The sequence below is a fragment of the Spizellomyces punctatus genome, assembly GCF_000182565.1.
Source record: "Spizellomyces punctatus DAOM BR117 chromosome Unknown supercont1.18, whole genome shotgun sequence".
Classification (NCBI taxonomy): Eukaryota; Fungi; Chytridiomycota; class Chytridiomycetes; order Spizellomycetales; family Spizellomycetaceae; genus Spizellomyces; species Spizellomyces punctatus.
In genome coordinates, this window is record NW_015971554.1 from 448,242 (window position 1) to 468,575 (window position 20,334).

Here is a 20,334-nt window from a genome sequence, read left to right on the forward strand (position 1 = left end):
AAATCCAAATCCATTCAAGTAATCTGAAGCCATCGCGACCAAATGCGCAAGGACGCCGCACGGGCCCCAAAAACTCGAAAAGAAACTCAATGTCGTTTTGGGAGGATACCAATCCCGTGCGCACAAACTGCGACGAGAGATTATTGAGCAATGGCGGGTATTAGAGGAGACTGTCATTGAGAAAAAGAGTTTTGATATGCTCAAGGAGATGGAGGATGTCGGTGGGCCTTGGAGGGTTGAGCGGTTGAAAAAGGAACTTGGTGTGCTGGAAAACAGAGAAAGAGAGTTGCAGGGTACTTACAAAGGGCTGATGGAGGAGCGAGAAAGACTGCGCAACAGGATTAAAGAATTGAAGGAACGAAAAAGGACTAATGGACAGGTGGAGCATGGGGATGTCCAGCCCATGGAAGTGGATGCGTAGTTGGAAGAACGTGGGGGTTATTCGTGTTTGTAAATAAAAAAAAAGGATTTTTACAAGGCTTCTGGCGCAAGTTTATCAGACGGAGCAAGCTGCACAAAGCGCCTCTGGTTTTTTCCTTTTTTTCAAAGGGACCGGAGAATGCTGTTTTTTTTTTCCATTCTATTCCACAAATGTACGTTACTCTGCATCCGTCCACTCTGATACATTCTCTTCCAGTCCATCCATCCGCTGGAAACAGACAGATGCAACATACCAAAATACTTGCCAAAAACATACCCGTTTGAGTCCACACTTTATGTCAAAAACCCCAAACCCCCAACATGAACAGAATTCTACCTCCAAACCCCTCTATACCCTCCACCTATCCCACATCCCCCAACACCCCCATTCCTCTCCCTCTCCCCCTCCCTCAAAAACTCATGCACAGAACAAACAAAACATCTAAATAAATCCCTGGGAACATGAACCTCCCTCTCAAACAAACTTTTATCTACACCAGGGTTCATCCTCACATACTCATCCAAAGGTTTGAACCCCATTCGTTCTACATACGATTGAACACGGAGGTGATCTCTTCTCGCGAGCATCCAGACGTGTTTGACGGGGACAGGGGCTTGGACGGTTGCAGAATCTGTTAGACATTGTCGGAGGAGGCGTTCGTGCATGCCGCGGAGGATGGGGAGGGTGGAGACGGTTGTGGTTCGGACATAACCGTTGGCGAAGAGGACGGTACCGGTGCTAATATCCCATTCGGCGGATCCGTAGGCGACTTGGATACGAGGGGAGTCGTGATCGGGTGTAGTTGCTGTGCCGGATGGTGAGGAGGATTCAAAGGAAGGAGATGCGGAGGGAGTTGATGTTGACGATGGGGTGGTTTGGGGAGGAGGTAACCCCGGACCAGTGGAATGAGGGTTTTTGGCATTCGCTTTGATGCGTTTGATCGTTGCACCCCTGACGCGCGATTGGGGTTTCTCAACGTACACAACAGCCAGGTACCGTCTTAATCCGCGAGTCTTTTCCACATCCTCTCTTAAAAGGCGTTCGGCCGACCTCCACCCCTTGTTGGCCCATTCTTCCACTTTTGCGTACGATTCCAGTTGGGTGATGGCGGCTTCAATGACCTCGGGCGTGGCGTATAGCCCATAGAATCCGTCCATGTGAACTTCGCGGGACTCGTTATACAGCGATTCGCATACGTTGGTGGGGGTCAAGTAGACTTCATAGGTAACAGGGGCGCCACCGAGACGGACGTGGCTCAAGAGGCACGTACGGCGGTTAGATGCAAAGAGTTCGACAGGCCGGTACTTGCCCGTGCGGAATTTACCGCCGCCTCCGCACTATTCAAAGTTCCACCATCAACGTCTGCATGATCAAAGCAACTTGGTGAAAACGTACACTACTCACCTCTGTACAAAATTTGTATTTTACCCGACAAGAAGCACAGATGGGTTCCACTCGGAAATCCATAGCCTCTTCCACCATGGCTCCGTCTTCGTCCCGCACCTTTCCGCCAACACCAATAGCTTGGAGCTCTCGCTCTTCGGAAAACTTGAACCCACCACTTCCTATCCTCCGCTTGCAAATCTCACAATCCATGCCATAATCGTCATGTAAGCGCTTGCGACGCCCGGCTAATACCATGGACGTATCATCCACCTCCAAAGAATCTTTGCGGCCTTCACAGGATACGCACAAAATGTCGACGGCAAAATTGAGTGGAGGAACATTTTTGCTCTCGGGATGTAAAAGGAAAGTTGCAATTTCGTTTTTGCAGCGCTTGCAATGGACAGTGTGGTCAATGATCTTTTTGCGACCGCTTGTGTCGCGGGTAGATTTGTTGGGAGTGGAGGGACGGGCAGGAGCGAATTTGGCGGAGCTTCGGCGCTGTTGGGTGGATGAGTCATGTTGCGCAGACCGTTGGTCTGGTTGAGGGATGATGGAAAACGTCAAGGAATTCGGCCCTTGCGAGGTCATTGGACGGGCTGTTGGAGTTGATAACGTCGAAGGTGGCAAGTGTTGCTGGGTGTTTGTTCCAGTGTGCAGTATTTGGGATGGCAGAGGAGGTGACGGCAAATGGTATGGGGGAAGAATTGAGACATTTGGAGATGATGCGCGTACATATTGCGGGGTAGGAGGTGTCGGAAGTCCAGCCGTGTTCTCTGCCAATGGTAAAGGATTCCATTGATCCGTAAAAAAGTCTTCAATGTTCTGATATGCAGGTAACCCGGCCTGCAAGGTTTCATCATACCGGAACTCTGCCGGTAGGCCTTGTGCTGGAGAGAACTGCCCCATGTTCTCGCTGAGCGGGCGGCGAATCAAATGCCGCCGAAGAAGCAAATTCAGGAGATTGGAAAAGTTCGTCCAGAGGCATGGGAGTCTGCAGATCGTGCAAGAAATTTGTGTAATCAACAAACGAAGAGGAGATGGGGACGGGAGTAGGTTGCGCCCATGTTGAAGGAGGAGCAGAGAATTGTACGGGAAATTGGAAATTTACAAGGTTGGTGAGGGTGACTGGAAGTTCTGCTTGCGATACTGGGGATGGATCCTTGATCGGCGGCGGAGGTATTGGATCTACAATGTTTAGAGAAAAGAGCGGAATTTGGTTCAGTTTTCCTCTAGTGTTCCAAAATCATTTCTGGACCCAACCTGACGAAGTTGGAGTATGGCCAGCACCACTCCCACAGACGTCCGCTTTTTGGATACTATCCCTCAATCTCAAAATTTCCAATTCCAGTTCCTTTGTTTTTCGAATTTCCTCCTGTCTCTTTCGTTCTTCTTCCAAGACTCTTAGGACGAGTTCGAGCTGCGGCCCGACTTGACGGCCCTCATGCTGATCTTCGAGGGGCTGTCGCATGAGGGAAGGAAGAAATTGGTCCATTGCAGGCTGAAAAGCCAGTAACGTGGAAGGAATAAAGGTGCGAGACTTGGAGCAAAAAGGATTGGAGGCCCAGGTTTCTTTACGTGCTCCCCGTCGCTTGGAACGTCATTTGAAATACAACCAAAAGTTCCTTTGCGGATTCGAATGCTCCCGTCCAACCTCTTCCAATACCCGCTTCCTCAACTTGCTTTGGCTATCTGTTTTCTAAATTCTAACTGCTGGGATTGCTTGAACAAAAAAAACAAATCTCGTTAAAAAAGCAACTTGCCTTTTCCTTTTCCAAAACTTGTTTTGAGCCCTCCAAAACGACCGTGAGTGGCTTAGTATCATAGCGTGACTCATCCAACATCTTTGACTTGCAATTGGAACAGTTTCATCAATCATCATTAAAAGCGATGGGATTTTGGAAACGATGTTTTTGTTAAAAGAAGAGTTGGGGAAGTGATATATGGGCAGGTTGTTTGATGACTTGTTGCATTGGTACAGTTTCGATGGAATTTGGAGATGTGTGCTAAAAAGGTTGATCTTGGCATGAAGATGAACACATCCATGGAGGTGGATTGTTATCTAGTCCAGTCAAACCAATCAGACCTTTGGAACAAAACAAAACCGTTTTTCACAAATGATATTGTTGGCCAGCTGGGTATCCATTTGCTATCAATGCTAAAAGTTACGTATTTCAAAGCAAAAGGTCACTCAGAAACATCCTTCTGTTACGAATCCAAAAAAAAAAAAGTGACGCACCCTTGCAAGTGTGTCAACAAACCTCTTTTAGATTGGTGCTGGCCCATGGTACTATCGCATTCATAGGCAAGTGATCAACGAACCGACCGTCTGCATCGGCTGCTTGCACGAGTATAAAGGTCATTTGGAACCTTTGGGTGAAACAAAAACGGGCTTGAATCACTTTTAAGACTTGTAGCAACCTGCATTGTTGCTAATTGTTTATCCATGGGCACAATACGTCGCGCTGGGACGTTTGAAAGAAGCCAAAAGGAATAGCGAGTGTATCAGGAATTTGGTAAGAGGTTTTCTCCTTTCCTCGCCCTTGTCGAGCGCTCCGCTACACATGCACCCGATGGCCGTTGATGTCCCAACCATCTAATTCATTTTGATAGTCTGTTGGTCGTGACCCGTACGGCCACAAGCGCACTCACCTGTAGCGGACCTGTGGACTAGCGTATGTGCGTTTTTGGGTTTGGCATCCATGTCATCCTTTGGGGATTGTTTATAATTGTGGTTTGCCATCTCCTTTACACGTGCTACTGTTGCCTTTGAGTCTTGGATCAAATGGAAAAAGGTTCATTGTGGGCATTCTTGAATGATTTGAAATCGCCCAAAAGGACCACATCCCAAAACAACGTTCGTTCGCCCGCCCATGGCGCCGTGCGATCGGTTTCATGAATGGTGTTTTGTAGAAGGACAGGGCGGGGAAGGCGCTTGCAAGTCTTATAGCCAATATGGCAAGTCGTTTTTGGCCAAAATGTCATTGAGCTGAGGACATTTGTCAGCTCAGAAGTTTAAAACAAGAGTCAGCTCTTAGCTTTCAGAAAATACTTCTTTTTTCGTGTCCGATTCGCTCGGATTTCCGTATTTTTATTATTGGCGAGTGCAATGGGCAGGCATTTTCGATGAAGGGTGCGCTGTGCAGCATCATTTGTCAGCTGGGTTTGATATGTAGGAGAGATATCTATGCAATTTCTATAAAAGCTGGCGATATGCATTGCTTTCCCTCACCCATTGACAAGTGTGCATAACCTACATACTTTACACATAATTCCTTATACCTTTTTCACACCATGAGCACAAGCGAGCAGGGTGTTATTGCTGTTGCTGGAGGAACAGGTGGGCTTCAGACGCGCTACAGGTTTGTAAAATCGATGCTTGTTCTTTACACTCTTTTTTTTTGGAACAGGGGGTTTGGGACGCCACATTGTTGAGGAGCTTGTTGAAGACTGCAAATACAAAGTCGTTGTCCTTTCTCGAACGGTGAGCAAAGCCTTGCAAAGCTTGCGTGTGTTCTGAAAACTTACAAAAAAAAACGATGATAGCCCAACCCATCTCTCACCGCACTCGGAGTGGATGTTCGGCCCATTGACTACACGTCTCACACATCCATTGTCAAAGCCCTTGAAAATGTCCACACACTTATCTCATGCATTGCAGCAGGAGGGGACGCGTTGGCAGATGTACAAATCAAACTCTTACGCGCTGCCGAGGCGGCCGGCGTGAAGCGATTTGCACCGAGCGAATGGGCAAGCGACACGCAAATCAACACGAATATCGAGGGCTACTTTCCTAAGAAGGCGGTGATTGAGGAATTGCAGAAAAGTAAACTCGAATGGACATTGTTCATGAATGGCGTGTTTATGAATTACCTCGCTTCACCACGCGGGACTGGGCACCTGCAACCTCTTAAATTCGTGATCGACACAGAGAACCGTACTGCCAACATCCCCGGAACAGGCAACGAGCCTGTCGTTATGACAACTGTTCAGGATGTAGCGAAATTCGTGGTGGGATCCTTATCCCTTCCCTCCTGGCCAGAGAAATCCGGCATCATTGGAGATCTCACGACCTACAATCATGTGGTGAAAGCAGCCGAGCGCATCACTGGAGAAAAATTCAAGGTCGAATACAGATCTTTGGAGCAGTTGAACAAGGCCATCCATCCGGATGCCCAGAGTATCATGGAAAACTTTTACACTCAGGTTTGCATTGCGATCGCGGAGGGTGCCAAGGGTGGATTTGTGTTTGAAGGGACGCTGAACAAGCTGCTCCCCCATATAAAAACCGTGAGCGTAGACGAGTTTCTGGCACACTGGTGGACACCGTCGGGCATAGGGAAATCGAAATAGGTCGTTTATGATTATGTAATAATTCTGCTGCGCATAGTCACGTGATAAATGTCAATATGACGTAAGAGACTAAGCAAGTGTTCCAAAACCTTATCGTTTTGTTTATTTTGGATGCAAGTGTAAGATTGTAATAATGAGCAATACGTTAGGAAATGAAGAGTGAAGGGAGGAAACACTCAAAAAAAACAAAAAGAAATCATGACGATTGAAAGCGAATAGAAATAGATCTTGGATCGAGAAAGCAACACGGAGAGGAGGGAGGGGGGGACACATCCGCAAAGCATTACTGTTGAGACGCCCTTTTGACCCAACTCTGATGTCATGAAAATAGGAGGAGGAGGGGGGGGGGGCTTTGGGCTATAAAGATCGTTATAAAGAACGAATTTCATTTTACTGTCCATCCCATTGCACACTACTGTACTATTCATTTGGCAGAAACGGATTTTTTATTTCTTTTCAAAAAGCAGTCCCTATTCTTGCATTCTTGACCATTCAGACCCCGTACCATAGATGAGCACCTACAATCCACTGTATGGTCCTGATCCAATCCTCAACCCTCCTGACGCACCGCCGCGGTCAGCATCAAAGGGCATTCTGCTAGAGACCGAGGAGCAGATTCCACCTCCCACTGTGACTGTGGATGGGCTGAGCCAAAAGGCGGCAGAAGCGGAAGGAGGTCATGTCGAAGGGCAAGGGATCTCCAAAAGACTGGCGGGTGCAACATTACAAGGTGTGTATTTGAGTTGGGGGCAAATTAACCTTCTTTGCAAAAATGTGCCCAGTGATTATTGATCCCGGAATTTTTGCCCAAATACAGGAGTCGGGGATCCTGTTGCACCTCCCAATGAGGCGGTTGAGAATCTGACAAGGTTATTTGCAAAGGATGATACAAAAGACCCTACTGTCCCCATCGTCGATATCCATCCTGATGGCGCTGCGACCGTTGAATGTATCCCTAGTATGGAAGGTCTGGAGGCAGAAGAGTCAACTTCCTCTCCTGCATCTGTTACAAGGGTGCATGAGGCACCGTCTGTGGATATTCCTCCCAGTACGGCACCCTCCAGTAGAGGCGACACTGCACGCGCCTCACCGGATGAAAGCACGCTGGCAGAGTCCCAAACATCAGAACACACCGTACCTGGTGAAAAAGTCCACTTGACGCAAGCCGAACGGGACACCGCTCTCCCTCCACCCCCCGAGTCCGAATCTGATCTAGCCAGCGCAACGACAGCAGCAGGAGTTCACCCCGCTGAAGCCAAATTACAAACTGAAGCTTCGCAAATACCTTATGCATTCTCCAGAGCGGCAGCATTGCAAGAGAAATTCAAAATCCTCGAATCACCCATATCGGGTATACCGGGGACAAAAGAGAACCCTACCCCGACAGAAGAATCGCTTTCCGGGACTTACAGAAGTGCTTCAAGGAGCCACAAAGAGATGCAAGAAAAGATTTTACCCGGCCTTGCACAGTTTCTGATGACGTTTGACCCGTAGGTGCCCCTGTAGCTGACGATTGCGGGTGATACCCGGAATCTTTGACCTTGTTATTTTTTTTCTTTACAGGTTTATAAACATTGCTGGTGTAACAGCAATGGGTCTCGCGGGCTGGTTGATTGGCACATGGGGTTGGAGCTGGATTTGGACGATCATGGCTGGCATTTGCCTAGCCCTCTACGTAATCAAGATTCGAACAACCATGTCCCGTGCTGTAGATTTCGAGAGGAAGCGGAATGAAACGACATTGCATGTGAGTTTTTGTGAAGGTTTGCAACTTGTAGGGTCTGAATATTAATACGAGAGATTGCCTTAGTTGGGTGATAATGTAGAGACAGCCGAATGGGTCAACTTTTTCCTAGCCCAATTATGGCCCATTATTGATCCTGCATTATTTACTGCGGCGATTGATACCCTTGAGGACCAGTTTGTTGCTCAAGCCCCGTCTTTCATTGTATGTGTATTGCAACTATCTCATCTGTCGATACCCAAGACTGACTTTTTGGTTGTTGACAGACTCGTATCCGCATTGCGGATTTTGAGCTTGGACCTCGAGCGCCTAGGATTACGAGCTTGCAGGTGTACCCCCAAGCTAGCGGTGAAGATGCAATCGTAAGTCGTCAAACATTCTCATACAGAGAACATTTATTCCAAGTATGGCTAACGACATGTTATTGTTCACCAGTTAATGGACCTAACGGTAGCCATGCACCCGTCCCCACAAGAGATTGCCTCCCGAACTCGCCTAAACACGCACATCCTGGTCGAAATCCACCTCGGCCACCCAAAGCTCGGGTCCGTCACTGTTCCCATTATGGTCGAAGAAGCTGGATTTGAAGCGCAGATCCGAGTCTGGTTGAAGATGACCAGCAAAGCGCCTTTTGCAAAAACGTTAAAATTCACATTATTGAACAAACCACAGTTGGACTTTTCGATTCGGCCGTTGAAATTGGGGAACATTATGAACGTAAGTTGAGGTTGGCTGGTTTTTCCGGGATGAGGCTGATCTTTTGACACTGCTCTTTTGTTGTTTAGATGCCACTGATTTCGCAGTTTATCATGACCGTTTTGGATCAGACGGTAAGTTTGAGGCAGTCGTGTTCCATCAGTGAAGTATCACATTAACGTGATGATTTCGATGTTAGATCCAAGATATGCTCGTTAGCCCCAAAGTGATGGCCCTTGAACTTGATCGTCTTTTGCTAGGGGACGCCGCTATAGCCGATACCCGTGCAATCGGTGTAGTCAAAATCGTTTTCCGCGCGGCCAAACACCTTCGTGCGGCAGACTGGACGGGCACTTCCGACCCGTACGCTACTCTCTCTTTCGGAAACTCTACACACTTTTTATGCCGCACACGTATCATTCCCAAAGATCGTCACCCGGTTTGGAACGAAACCCACTATGCTGTCATTACCGAGGACGATGTCAAGAATGGGTTCCCGCTTAGTGTCAAAGTTTGGGATTTCGACGCCATGAGCAGGAACGATGTGTTGGGACAGTTTGATATTCGCACGGAAGAGGTTGTGGACTCTGACGGAATAGTGTTTGATGGGTACGTCTCCAGATTTGCATTATTTTCTAATCATTGTAATGGACATTGGACATGCTTATTTTTGGGAACTTTACTTGTAGATGGAAGACGCTCCTCAGGAAAAACACCACAGAAGACGGAAAAGATAAAGAGGAAAAGCTGGCCAGAAATGGAAAGCTGAACTTTCAGATTGGGTTCTACCCCAAGCTGGAAGCCAAGAATAGGAAAGAGGATGCACAAAAATACAGTTAGTACCAATTTTGGTGACCTTGTTGTCGGGTGAACGAAACTCATCTAGATACATTGCAATTATAGCGTCAGGGATTCTCGCAGTCCAGGTGCACCAAGCTCTGGATCTGATTCTCCGACCCAAAGACCGGGACGGTGTCTATCCATCCCCTTACGTCCATGTAAGTCTCCATGATGTTTGCATCTATTCCTCAAGTAGATTCAACTCACAGTCAAATTCAGGCCTACGTGAACGACCAACGCGCGTTTTCGACTCGAATCAAGTTCCACAACCCGTCTCCAGTTTGGGCAGGCAGCAATGAATTCTTTATCCGAGACTGGAAAAGCGCCGTCTTCCGCCTTGTCGTGAAAGACGCCCGTCAACACGAACATGATCCTGTCATTGGCGTTGTTGTGCTTCGTTTGGCGGACGTGTTTAAGAACACGGATGATATGGTTGCGTCTTCTTGGTATGAGTTGAAAGGCGGTATTGGATTCGGGAAGGTTAGGATGAGTATGGCGTTCAGGAGCGTGAAACTGCAAGAAGAGAGGAATATGAAGGGATTCGGCGTTGGAGAGCTGGAGATTAAGCAGCTGGGCATTCGTGGATTGGATGCTGTGACAAAGTGTACGTCAACTGCCTACAGTCTTGCATGCAGGGACTTGCGAGCTTATAATGTTTGCTTTTTTGCTACAGCGGACACACCTCCACCCCATATTTGCATCAAAGTCCGTTCTCCGCTCACCACACCCAGCAAGGTTACCACGCACATCAGCAAGGAAGCAACTTTTGCACCAACATACGATGAAACCTTCAACATCAAAGTAAAATCTCGATACCAATCATCTCTCCGCTTTGAAGTACACCAAAAAGGCATGTTTGGATTCCGTGATAAGGTTCTCGCCATTGGAAAAATGTATCTGCAAGACCTTGTAGACAATGAGGAACGTCAAGTTGTTCTTGCATTGAAAAAATGGCGAAGGAATAAAGGAAAGACGGATTTGGATCTTGAAGATCATATGGGAACGACCGACAAGACAGTACTGGCACAGGAAAGCGAGAAAGAGACCAAATACGTTCCACAGGGAGAGGAAGCTGTTAAACACGGGCTTGCAACCGACATTAGTGGAAACAAGGAAGAGGGCACCGGCATTGCTTCACCGAATCCTCATCAAGGTCTCGATGAGAACGATCTTGCCCCAGCAGCAGATGGTAAAATGTCTCCACCTAAATCTCCGGACACAGACAGCGAAAGCGACCCCAATGAAGTCATGATTGACGACGATTCAGATGCATCCTCCACCGCTTCCTTTTCTATGGACGAGACCGACTCTTCCTCCATCCACACTGCCGACTTTGAATCGGTTACTTCAGTCACATCGCCGGAACTTTACTTTACCGCAGTCTTCCGTCCTGGACGGCGATGGATTGATAACCCCCGGGAAGGCGAAGACCTTGAAATTGATCTCTTGCAGCCAAGCTCTCCAAGCGAAACTGAGGAAACCACAGGAGAAAAAGACCAAACGTCCAAAAAGCTTTTTACGCTTGGCGCTGCGACCACTTCCAATGTGAGCAACGAAAAAGGTGGCAAAAAGTCGGAATCCACCCGAGAGGATTCAAGGCTGCCGGGGAACAAACTGACGAGGACGTTGGAGTGGAGCAAAGATACAGTTATTGAAGGAGTCAAGAGTACACGGTTGTGGAAGAGGAGTTCAAAAAAGAGTTTGGTGAACGAAGGCACCGAATTTTAAAAGTTTGATATGTGTGCGATGGTTCCAACATTTTTTTTTTTTGTGCATATACAGGCAGCTGTTTGTTTTGTCGTGTAAAGTTTTGTTTTAGTTCTAGTTCTTGTAAATGTCGAATGCAACATATCTTTTCAAATACTTTGATGCATTGACTAACGTGGTTATTCTGTGAAAAACATGAACACAGTACTTTCCGCATTACGGCCCCGAAGATCCGGTAGCCAGAACTGACCATATTACACTCATATGTCATCACCCATGCATCTTTTCCGTACCAGTCATTCAGGCGCAACAGGCCTGGTGGGGTATTCAGATGCATCAAACAAAAAAACCCTGCTGATACAGCACTGCCAACATTATATGAAAGTGGATCCAATATCTGAAATCGGGTATTTGATTGCGCCTTCAGCATTGCCCCCAGCAAGAGAGATTATGCTTTGGCAAGTGATAAAAAAAAGCAGGGATAAAAGCACCTGAGCGATGATGCGCTGCGACAAAACGTCAAAGCAAGATCCCGCCCTGGACGCGACCAACTCGACGAAACCCTTTCGCGACGCGAACACTTATGTAATCTGTACACGTGACTTTATTGATGACGTAACGGGACGGGCGAAGTTCCGTTCAGTGGAGGGCAAGTCCAGATGAGTCGGAGGACGGAGGTCTGGTGGGATGGGAAACGATCGTTGGGGAATTGGGTTTTTCTTTAAAGCGGGTTTTTGCGGGGCTTGATTCTAATTGTCGATAAAATTTGGGGAGGGGGTTTTTTTTGAAAGGGTTCTCTTGGAAATAAAGGGCAGGTTGCGGGTGAGCTTTTGGGGGCCAAAAAACGTAAATGTCAGTCAAAGTTTTTGGAAAATAATTTGAAATTATAAAGATGAGCAAAGTTCAGAAGGGAGTAACTTTTCCTGATTCAACCTTCGTCCTTGTGTGTACTTGTATTTGTTTTTGCTGAGTGAGTCCAAAAGGACGGGAAGAAACAACAGATTTAAGGATAGCGTGGAGGGGTCAAAAAAAACAAGGGATCTCGGTCCTGCTAGAGTTATTTAACTTGATCATTCTTTGTTGCAATCTGTTGATTTTTTATTTTCTTTTTTCTTTTCAAAAGACCTGAGTTACCAAAAAAACAAAACCATCAACGAGTTGGAGGGAGGGGGGGCTCGGTCGGCCTCGAGAGGTTATTATATTTTTTTTTGCGGATGCCACTAGGATCCTATTTCGTACGGGTGAGTCCGATCTTGTGGTGTGTCTCCTTTGTCGCTTGAGCTTGGATATATGCTCCGGATTGCCCTTGAAAGTCTCATCAGTTGTGTGCAAACTGCTCCCTCCAATGGGGGGGTTGGGGGACGGTCGAATGTTAAGCGATTTGAACAAAAACGTAGCATTTGCCGTGCGTGTCCCCCATTGAATATTCCCTTTCCATTTTCTTTTTACCTAACAGGATCCTTTTTTGTTCCAACTCGTTTTCGTTTTTTCCAAACGAACCGATCGGTTGCTTTTTGATCCTACCCTGCTATTGACGCGGGAGGCACAAGCCTGGCGATGCACGCAACATACCAGAATGCTTCTCCTTACCGTCCTCAGAACCTGGAATATGGGGTCTCCGTTTCACAAAGCTCGAATCAAGCAGCCTCTTCCAGTCAAGAACAAGCACACATCTCTCTTCAGCCAACGGGCGACTTGAAATTGGAGCCTTCTGCCATGGCTTCGCAGTCGCTCGAGTACGCGTCAACTGATCCCTTCTCGTCGCAGAGTAGATCTTCATCGCTATCGTCCTCATCTTCGTCTTCGTCTCTTCCAAGTGGGGCCGTCAATATTTCACCAATGGAGGTGTCAAACTCGTTAGATCCAACAACGTCGTCGTCGCTTCCTGCTTTCGATCCTGGAGTGTTCTCCAAGGCCAAAAGCGTGCCGTCATCGTTTGTTTCCTCATACGAAGCGATACCTTCCGTTTACCCTCTGTACTCCAAAACCTCGTCGACGCAAAATACCGACTCGTCTGCTCCTCCAATGTCCACCACAAGCGGTGAAGCCTATAACAGATCCCACACTGGCGGGACATACGATCTGCTTGCCTTCCCGCCAGCAGCTGAGAGATATACTTACCCACCAGTACTACCGGCTTATTCTCCTCCTGCCCCATCTGGTACAACCTCAGACACAAATAGGCAGCTGACTTCTTTTGGGCAAGATCTTCGACCATCCAATATATATAGTCGGTACGACTACAGTGGTGCGCCATCGGGAAAAATGCAATCTTTTGGAAAAGGATTGGAGCTCGGTGGAATCGAGACGAGTGAAAAAGTCTATTTACCTCCTTTGACAGCACCACGGCAGTTCGACGGACGGACACCGCAGATTCAGGTGCCTTCTCCCCCACAGAGCATCGGAAATCGCAGATTCAGTGCAGAGGTATCAGCAAAGTGGGCGGGGGAAAGTCACGTACGCACCAGTACTGCATTTGTGAGGACGGGGGCAGATTGTGCGGGCACGGCTAGCATGACCCTGAGCAGACAAAACGATTATGGGCCCGTGGGCGACCTTCAAAATGAACAACCATCCAGTGATTCAGCTCATTCAAGCATTTTCCGATGTATTCATCCCGGATGTAAGTCGTTTCGCCTTCTGCTACTATTCAGCCAGATATGAGCATTTCATTCATCCAAAAACATGATATCGCAGGTTTAAAGACGTTCAAAAAGGCGCATTCTCTCAAATCGCATTCCAAATGTCATGCCCCACGCACCTTCACCTGCCCACACTGCACAGCTCAGTTTCGCCGCAACCACGATCTTCGACGTCACATGCGCAGTTTACACAGCAACGATGAGGGAAAACCTCATGCATGTGATGTTTGCGGGAAGAAATTTGCTAGGAGCGATGCACTCCGGAGACATGTCAAACGCGGATGCGGCAATGCCATGGGCGGTCACAGTAATGAGGAAGATTTGGATGCTAATACCATAACATGGCCAGCGGATGGTCCTGGGGACGCTGTCAGTAGTGCCTTGTGTCGGGAGGTAGCCGGCGACGGATCTAGTAAAGGTCCACCCACGCTTGAACGCGATTCACCATACTCTCGAGCATCCAACATGATGGACAATAACTCACCTCAAACGCCGTACACCCAGCGACATGCCAAGTTTGATGCAACCTCCCCGATTCCATACACATCATACCACTCACCCAGTTATGTCAAGCCATCTCAATCACATGTAGCAGCACCAACGCATAGTAGCACGCACAACGTTCCACCTTCAAGGACAACCGCCATACCTCTCCCTCCCCTCGACCCCACGTTCGCCCCTCCAACATATGTCTACCAACTGTACAAACCAGAGTCAACACGACCTCCCTCCGGTTTGGACCGTCTCTACTCTGCACATCAAATGTGACGAATGGATACCCTTCAGTGAAATGAACAAGATCGGTGCTCATCGGTGCCTTTTGTATTTAGTGGGTTGCTTCTGAATACGGGTATCTTGTTCTTGGATTAGGCGGCCCTGTGTATAGCGAATGGCGGGCTACGTACCTGTATGATTTGTTAAGTAATCTCTGTAGATTAACGCTTGTTTTAAGGAGTCTTTTCTTGGAAAGTATGCTAGGGCACAATACAAACAGCAGTATCCATTCCGTATGCCCGACTGTACCTTGTTGAGTTGTAACACTGTTGAACATTGCTGAGATGTCTCCCCAATTCAGACCCTGTAGTAAATAAACCTTGGCCATTGAACGGCGAGTGTACCAGTCCGTATAAAACTCTGGATCTCTGGATATCGGTATAGTGATCGTTTCCCACAGAAATTAGAGTAACCGTAACCCCATAACCCTACTCTGATCCTGTAACCATTTGTCTGCCCGAAAGGTATCTCACGAACAATGTTAACCCTTATCACCTAGCTTTGGAACGGGGCGTAACACGACGATGACAGTGAACATATTGGAAAAGACTGATCATGCAAAAAGGATACCACCGCTGCTGGCCGCTGGCGTACCATTGTTTTTTCAATAGGGGGAAACCCCTTTGAGCCAGGTAGTGTTAATTTCCAACTCCGCCGTGAGGATGATTAATCCCAATGTCCGAATGTGTCCGAATGCAATTCAATTCGCGCGTCGCGCGACTGGGAAGGGGGGGCGGTCGAATATGGCTGGCGCGCAACCAAACCTTCTCTGCCAGGGGAGGGACTCCTCAAACTCCGGTCAACTCCTTTGAACTCCTCAAGGGTCAGGCGACGTGACCTCGGTAAATGAATATGTGGAAAAGCTTCTCTGACCTCTTGACCAACAAATTCGGCATTCTAATGACGAGGTGGGCAAAAGCAAACCAGTCTTAGAATGGAATGAAAATAGATTCATCATTTGACGCCGAGTCACGCTGTTGTTTCCCCTTGCTTTTCTGGATTGTCGGAATTCCAATCACCGGTTCATGAGGGAGGTGATTTCATTTGTTCCTGTGGCTTTCCGCCCTATTTTATTTGAATCGTTGTCTTCATTTCCCCTCTGGGATTTCTCGCATAAAAAGTCGAACCCTCTTCAGCCCCGACGCCTCCCTCCCCAACCCTTCTCCTTGTTAGTAACGTCCACGCCGTTGTCATTTTTTTAAAGCTTGTTGGAGGACTGTCCAGCTTTATAACGCTACTCTCGCCCTTCTTTCTCGCGACGCGTTCAACGCTGCCGCTTAGCAGCGCGTTTTGCACGCTTATCCTATACGCGTTTACGACAAACTCCATTGGCGACCTTGTCGTCGTCGCTGCACCCTCGCGTTACCGTTCGTTGCCTTGACGATATGCTTGGCTCTGGCAGGCGCTGGGACGCCAAAGCCAACGCAAGTTTAAGAAAGGCAAATACTTCCCGGTCTCAGAGTGGACAGTAAGTTTTACTGTCGCTATTTTTGACCTTGCGCAGTGTCTCAACAATGATTCCAGCACGGACAATTATGCAGCTCAAGATCAGCTTCATCGCCAGTCGCTTTCCCCTCTTGCCAGTGGACAGCCATCCAGGGCATCTGTTGCACTAGGAACACGTCCGACGCACTTGGTTTCGCCTCCGCGGGAGACGACAGACAGTCAGTACCATGTGCTGTCGACACCATATCAAGGTACTGGAAGCTGCGCTTCCACGTCATCGCCTTGGTAGGTGCTCTCAACTTGCTTTTGGGAAAGTGGCGATAGCGTTCTAAGAAAGCCTTGCTGTAGTGATTCTGCTATGAAAGATCCATCTGGTATTGTCGCGACACAAGCTACAATGCCTGATACACCGGCTAGAAATACTCGCTCCAAGTATGTATCTCATTCTTGTCTATCTTTATCTCACCCTAGTTTATCTTTTGGCTCAAATGCGGCACAAACTAATCTGCTTCCTGTACGGTCCAGATCCTGCATCAAAGAACGGGACATCCATGATTTGATGTTAAGAGACGCACAGCATACACGAAAAGGTGGTCCAAAGACTTCAAACAAAACATCCACAAAGGACAAGGACAAGAGCATTATCGATGAAGGCCATAGCAAGCCTATCAATTCAACTGAGGCGAATCATGCACGCACTAGTCAAACCATTATCGCACCTACGACTACAGAGTGTGCATATAACGCTACAGAGACCGTTCACACACTCGCCACTACTGAGACCAGGACGGTAGAAGAGACTCCAGGCACCAATTTAAGTCGCATCCTTGGAGGCATGGCCCTTGCCAGTGTCCAAAAGTCCGGCACGCACGCCGCACGCCCTGGCTCAGCTCCAGCCAGCAGACCGGCCGAGACGCCTCTATCGCGTCGCATCGGAAGCACTCGTCCTACTACACCCGGGGGACCAACGCCTCGTTCCTCCCTTGCCGATGCGTTCGGCACCATGGGACTCCGCACACCAGGCAGTTACACGGGAAATTACCGCTTCACCCGGGACGCTGATCGCACCCCCCACCGAAACCGTACACCCATCTTGGATGCATCAAGCCCCTTCAACACTGGGAATATAACTCGCTCAGTGACCTCGGCATCTATGAAAAAGCTGTTTCCATCTGATCCTCGTCCTCGCACGGGGAGCGCTCCCAAAAAATCGGGCATGTTATTCTCGGGCAAATCCATCCCGGAAAAGTTTGCTCCTTCGTTGCAGAGCGTGCCGAGCTCGGCAAGACGTAAACTGATTGACGAGTTGAAGGCTTGTTCACCTGCGACAAGTAGTACACCAGTCTCGCCATCCAGGCAACGACCCCCCAGACCCCCAACATCAGCACTGGGCACACCCAGTTCGACAATGACGGACAACCCATTCCTCGTAGAATCCCCCGGGGATTCGTCCCCGTTTGTCCTTGAAGGCACTACAACTCCTGTCACACCCTCAAATCACGGCAAAGAGAGAGCGGAGGTCGTGACACCTCCTGATCAAATACGAGACCCATCGCTCACACCCATTCCACCCACTCCCATGGTCCCTAGGTCTTGTCACACTCCAGTAGATGATCACCTTCCAGATTCTCCTACGAGCGTCGTGACGAGGTCCATCAAAAAGCCTCGTGGATGGAGATCAGGGTCTCCCGCAAGGTGGCATAACGACGAAAAGCAGCACACGGACGACGTGGATAAAGGGAGTCAGCGAATGTGGCCTAACACGAAGAGAGATATTCGCGGGTATAAAACCGCTCCCTCATCATCCTCCGCAGCTTTTCCCAAAGGGATCTTTGCGCCAGAGTCAAGTCCGACTCCAGGTCCGAATGTGGAATCCAAATACTCTCCTGATTCAAAAAGCCCAAGGTCCGGTGAAAAACGACAACATGTCGAAGAGCCCGACCCAAAGACCACCAAAATGGGCCGCCACGATATGCGACGGTACACGGATGTTCCCAAACACCACGACTTTGACATTTCCGACAGCAGTGATGAAGACAGCGATCAAGAGATATACAATCAATACAATGGCAACGTGAATGTCTTCATGGTCACACACCTCCCCACTCCACATCTGCCAGAATGCTACGAGAGCGTAGACTTTTGGAATAAAGAAAACAAGGATGTTATTTCACGGATTTTCACACCCCTCGACCCGACTCGTACAGTTCTCGGGGAATTGAGTCTGAACAGTTTTGCGGAATACAACGTCCGGGATTCTGATGAACCTGTTACGGTCGATTGCGAGTACGCGGATAAACAATCCATTACGCCCAGCAGGAAATTGTCTTCCCCTTCACCAACCGGGCGAACGGCGCTCACGTGTAAATCACACTACAGATATTTGAGCAAATCTCACGGTGTGTACTTGGTGGAGGAAAGGAGAGCATCACTTCCTGTGGCGTTCGGGTCCAGCTCACCGAGGTTTGCTTACCCATACTGCCCTCGTGAGCCGTCTCCACTGAAGCAGACACTGTCAATAAGACGGGAGTTTGTCCGCCGCACGCCCTCAAAGTCTGATCCAATACCACCAGTTCCCGGAACGCCCATAGACAGTGATGAATCAAGAAGCGGCAGTGCCTCAACCCTCCAAAAATCGCCCAACATATCAGCAGGTACCAGCCTCAAACATGTCAATACCGATAGTTCCCGTTCACCAAGCCCCATTAAAAACCATTCAAAACATCCGAGGTCACCCACGCTCGACATTGTGAAAAGGGCTCACACACCGACTCAGAGCCCGTATCCCAAAAAGCATCGTCCCAATTCGCCCTCCCCCATCAGAACTCCCCGACGCGCCGCTCGCGATCCATGGAAATAAGAGCTGTTACTTCATACACTGAAGGATATACACCGACAAGTGCAGATAAAAAACGTTTTCTTAAACTGAACTACCTTATAGATCGCCATGTGCGAAACAATGAGGGGAGGCTATAGTAGAATCTTCCCCCTATATTTAATGCTTTCTATCCCTGCGTGTAAATTGTTGCTTTGAAGATGTTCTATCCCCTCCCCACCCAGCTTCGATATTAAACTTGTATAAATTAACAACAGAAATCAATGGTATGAATGTGCAAATTGCTTTCTCATCACCGCCGAAAAGAACAAACGTTTGGGAGTGCGTCAGTAGAGACTTTTTGTGGAATTATCCGTACATCGGATCCCAATCCTCTTCCTCGTCGTCTTCAAGTGGTGCCGTAGTAGCAGAAGCAGCCCGTTCTGCCTCTTTCTTTTTCCTTTCGTACTCTTCGTCATCGGTCGGATATTCTCTCCGACATATCGGACATGTATTGTGCTACAACACAACCGAAGCAGAATGTGTGAACGGCCATGCCCAAAACAAACTCTTGCGACTTAACCTACCAGTTCCAGCCACGGCACGATACACTCTGCATGAAATCGATGATGGCATGGAAGCTGCTTTGCGATCGCTCTTGAGGTCGGTGCGGTCCCCGTCGACGTGTGATGCGAAAAAAACGATTCAACGCAAACGGAGCATGTTGCATCTGTTCCAAACGACATGATCCACGATAAGTTCGAGGCTTCTCTTTTGAATTCCTATGAGGAAAAGTCCCACCAGTTTTCTCATCATTAATCTCCACAGTGGGAAGATTGTGAATAAATTCCTTCGATGCTGGGGGTTTGCCTTTTCCACTGTAATCATGGACAGAGTATCAATATCTTGTGGATTTCCTCGGGACAGGCGAGATACGTCGCACTCAGTATTACAACTCACGGCGACTTTACCTCGCGTTGGCCTCTTCCAATAGCTGAGATATGAGATTATCTAGTAGGGTTTGCTGTGCTTCGTTGTCGGCTAGGTAAGGGCGGTCACGGATAGAACCGAACAGACTATAGGAGTTTTGGTTAGATACGCCGTGATTTATCTCACATATCCATCACAACACCCAACCTCGCTACTGCAAGCATATTTTCCGCCTCACGCATTTCATCTGCAAATGTCGACGTACGAGGCTCATCCGTAATAAAATCGTCAATATTGGGGTTGAGAGCATTGCCTCTAGGCCTACGGCTCCTTCCAGGCTCCGGAAGATTATGATCCTCTGCGATAAAGTACTCGTTAGGGGCTTATCAACCCATGATGCTATAAAGATCAGACCTACGAAAATACGACATCGTGTGTGGGGAATTGCGTGCAGAACGGCAATTGGCAAGGCGGACCCTCGCCGTTGGATTATCATGCCAAGGTGAGTCATTGCCCAGACATGACGTGGTTATTTCAGCGCTTACGTCTAACGCACACTGTTTTAAAGTTTGGTCTTGAAAAT

The 20,334-nt window shown here is 48.3% G+C and overlaps 8 protein-coding genes across 9 annotated transcripts in view; 5 read left to right on the forward strand and 3 right to left on the reverse strand.

The window, feature by feature from the left end:
* SPPG_07992 (uncharacterized protein) overlaps positions 1-421 on the forward strand; it is a gene marked incomplete at its 3' end in the record, with an annotated part of 2,790 nt that extends 2,369 nt beyond the window's left edge. Inside the window, exon 5 of the mRNA XM_016756145.1 lies at positions 30-421. Within this exon, the coding sequence (XP_016604826.1) occupies positions 30-421 (392 nt within the window). The remainder of the gene's footprint in view (positions 1-29) is intronic.
* A 104-nt stretch (positions 422-525) lies between these two features.
* Positions 526-3,572, reverse strand: SPPG_07993 (uncharacterized protein). Its single transcript, XM_016756146.1, has 3 exons — positions 3,068-3,572; positions 1,826-2,992; positions 526-1,758 (listed from the first exon to the last, which is right to left on the reverse strand). Exons 2-3 carry the CDS (start codon positions 2,711-2,713, stop codon positions 754-756), a joined length of 1,893 nt encoding a protein of 630 aa, XP_016604827.1. The 5' UTR covers positions 2,714-2,992; positions 3,068-3,572; the 3' UTR covers positions 526-753.
* Positions 3,573-3,710: 138 nt separating this feature from the next.
* SPPG_09515 (uncharacterized protein) lies at positions 3,711-4,288 on the forward strand. Its single transcript, XM_016757686.1, has one exon. It carries the CDS (start codon positions 3,804-3,806, stop codon positions 4,107-4,109), a length of 306 nt encoding a protein of 101 aa, XP_016604828.1. The 5' UTR covers positions 3,711-3,803; the 3' UTR covers positions 4,110-4,288.
* Positions 4,289-4,841: 553 nt separating this feature from the next.
* On the forward strand, positions 4,842-6,249 carry SPPG_07994 (uncharacterized protein). Its single transcript, XM_016756147.1, has 3 exons — positions 4,842-5,144; positions 5,215-5,288; positions 5,351-6,249. The coding sequence occupies exons 1-3, from the start codon at positions 5,099-5,101 to the stop codon at positions 6,155-6,157; spliced, it is 927 nt and encodes a 308-aa protein (XP_016604829.1). The 5' UTR covers positions 4,842-5,098; the 3' UTR covers positions 6,158-6,249.
* Positions 6,250-6,539: 290 nt separating this feature from the next.
* On the forward strand, positions 6,540-11,286 carry SPPG_07995 (uncharacterized protein). Its single transcript, XM_016756148.1, has 12 exons — positions 6,540-6,887; positions 6,975-7,647; positions 7,721-7,904; positions 7,968-8,105; positions 8,168-8,263; positions 8,337-8,618; positions 8,687-8,731; positions 8,797-9,206; positions 9,287-9,432; positions 9,501-9,595; positions 9,657-10,041; positions 10,111-11,286. Exons 1-12 carry the CDS (start codon positions 6,668-6,670, stop codon positions 11,163-11,165), a joined length of 3,729 nt encoding a protein of 1,242 aa, XP_016604830.1. The 5' UTR covers positions 6,540-6,667; the 3' UTR covers positions 11,166-11,286.
* A 1,660-nt stretch (positions 11,287-12,946) lies between these two features.
* SPPG_09516 lies at positions 12,947-13,995 on the reverse strand. 2 transcript variants are annotated; one of them, XM_016757688.1, is made up of 2 exons: positions 13,906-13,995; positions 12,947-13,790 (listed from the first exon to the last, which is right to left on the reverse strand). In XM_016757688.1, exon 2 carries the CDS (start codon positions 13,399-13,401, stop codon positions 12,970-12,972), a length of 432 nt encoding a protein of 143 aa, XP_016604831.1. In that variant the 5' UTR covers positions 13,402-13,790; positions 13,906-13,995; the 3' UTR covers positions 12,947-12,969. The 2 variants fall into 2 exon arrangements, with proteins under 2 accessions (XP_016604831.1, XP_016604832.1); XM_016757687.1 differs by having other exon boundaries at positions 12,947-13,909.
* Positions 13,996-15,657: 1,662 nt separating this feature from the next.
* SPPG_07997 (uncharacterized protein) lies at positions 15,658-19,282 on the forward strand. Its single transcript, XM_016756149.1, has 4 exons — positions 15,658-16,028; positions 16,085-16,291; positions 16,355-16,438; positions 16,532-19,282. The coding sequence occupies exons 1-4, from the start codon at positions 15,946-15,948 to the stop codon at positions 18,864-18,866; spliced, it is 2,709 nt and encodes a 902-aa protein (XP_016604833.1). The 5' UTR covers positions 15,658-15,945; the 3' UTR covers positions 18,867-19,282.
* On the reverse strand, positions 18,875-20,234 carry SPPG_07998 (uncharacterized protein). The gene is made up of 6 exons (XM_016756150.1): positions 20,170-20,234; positions 19,959-20,109; positions 19,793-19,897; positions 19,623-19,699; positions 19,409-19,551; positions 18,875-19,340 (listed from the first exon to the last, which is right to left on the reverse strand). Exons 1-6 carry the CDS (start codon positions 20,180-20,182, stop codon positions 19,191-19,193), a joined length of 639 nt encoding a protein of 212 aa, XP_016604834.1. The 5' UTR covers positions 20,183-20,234; the 3' UTR covers positions 18,875-19,190.
* Positions 20,235-20,334: the final 100 nt, after the last annotated feature.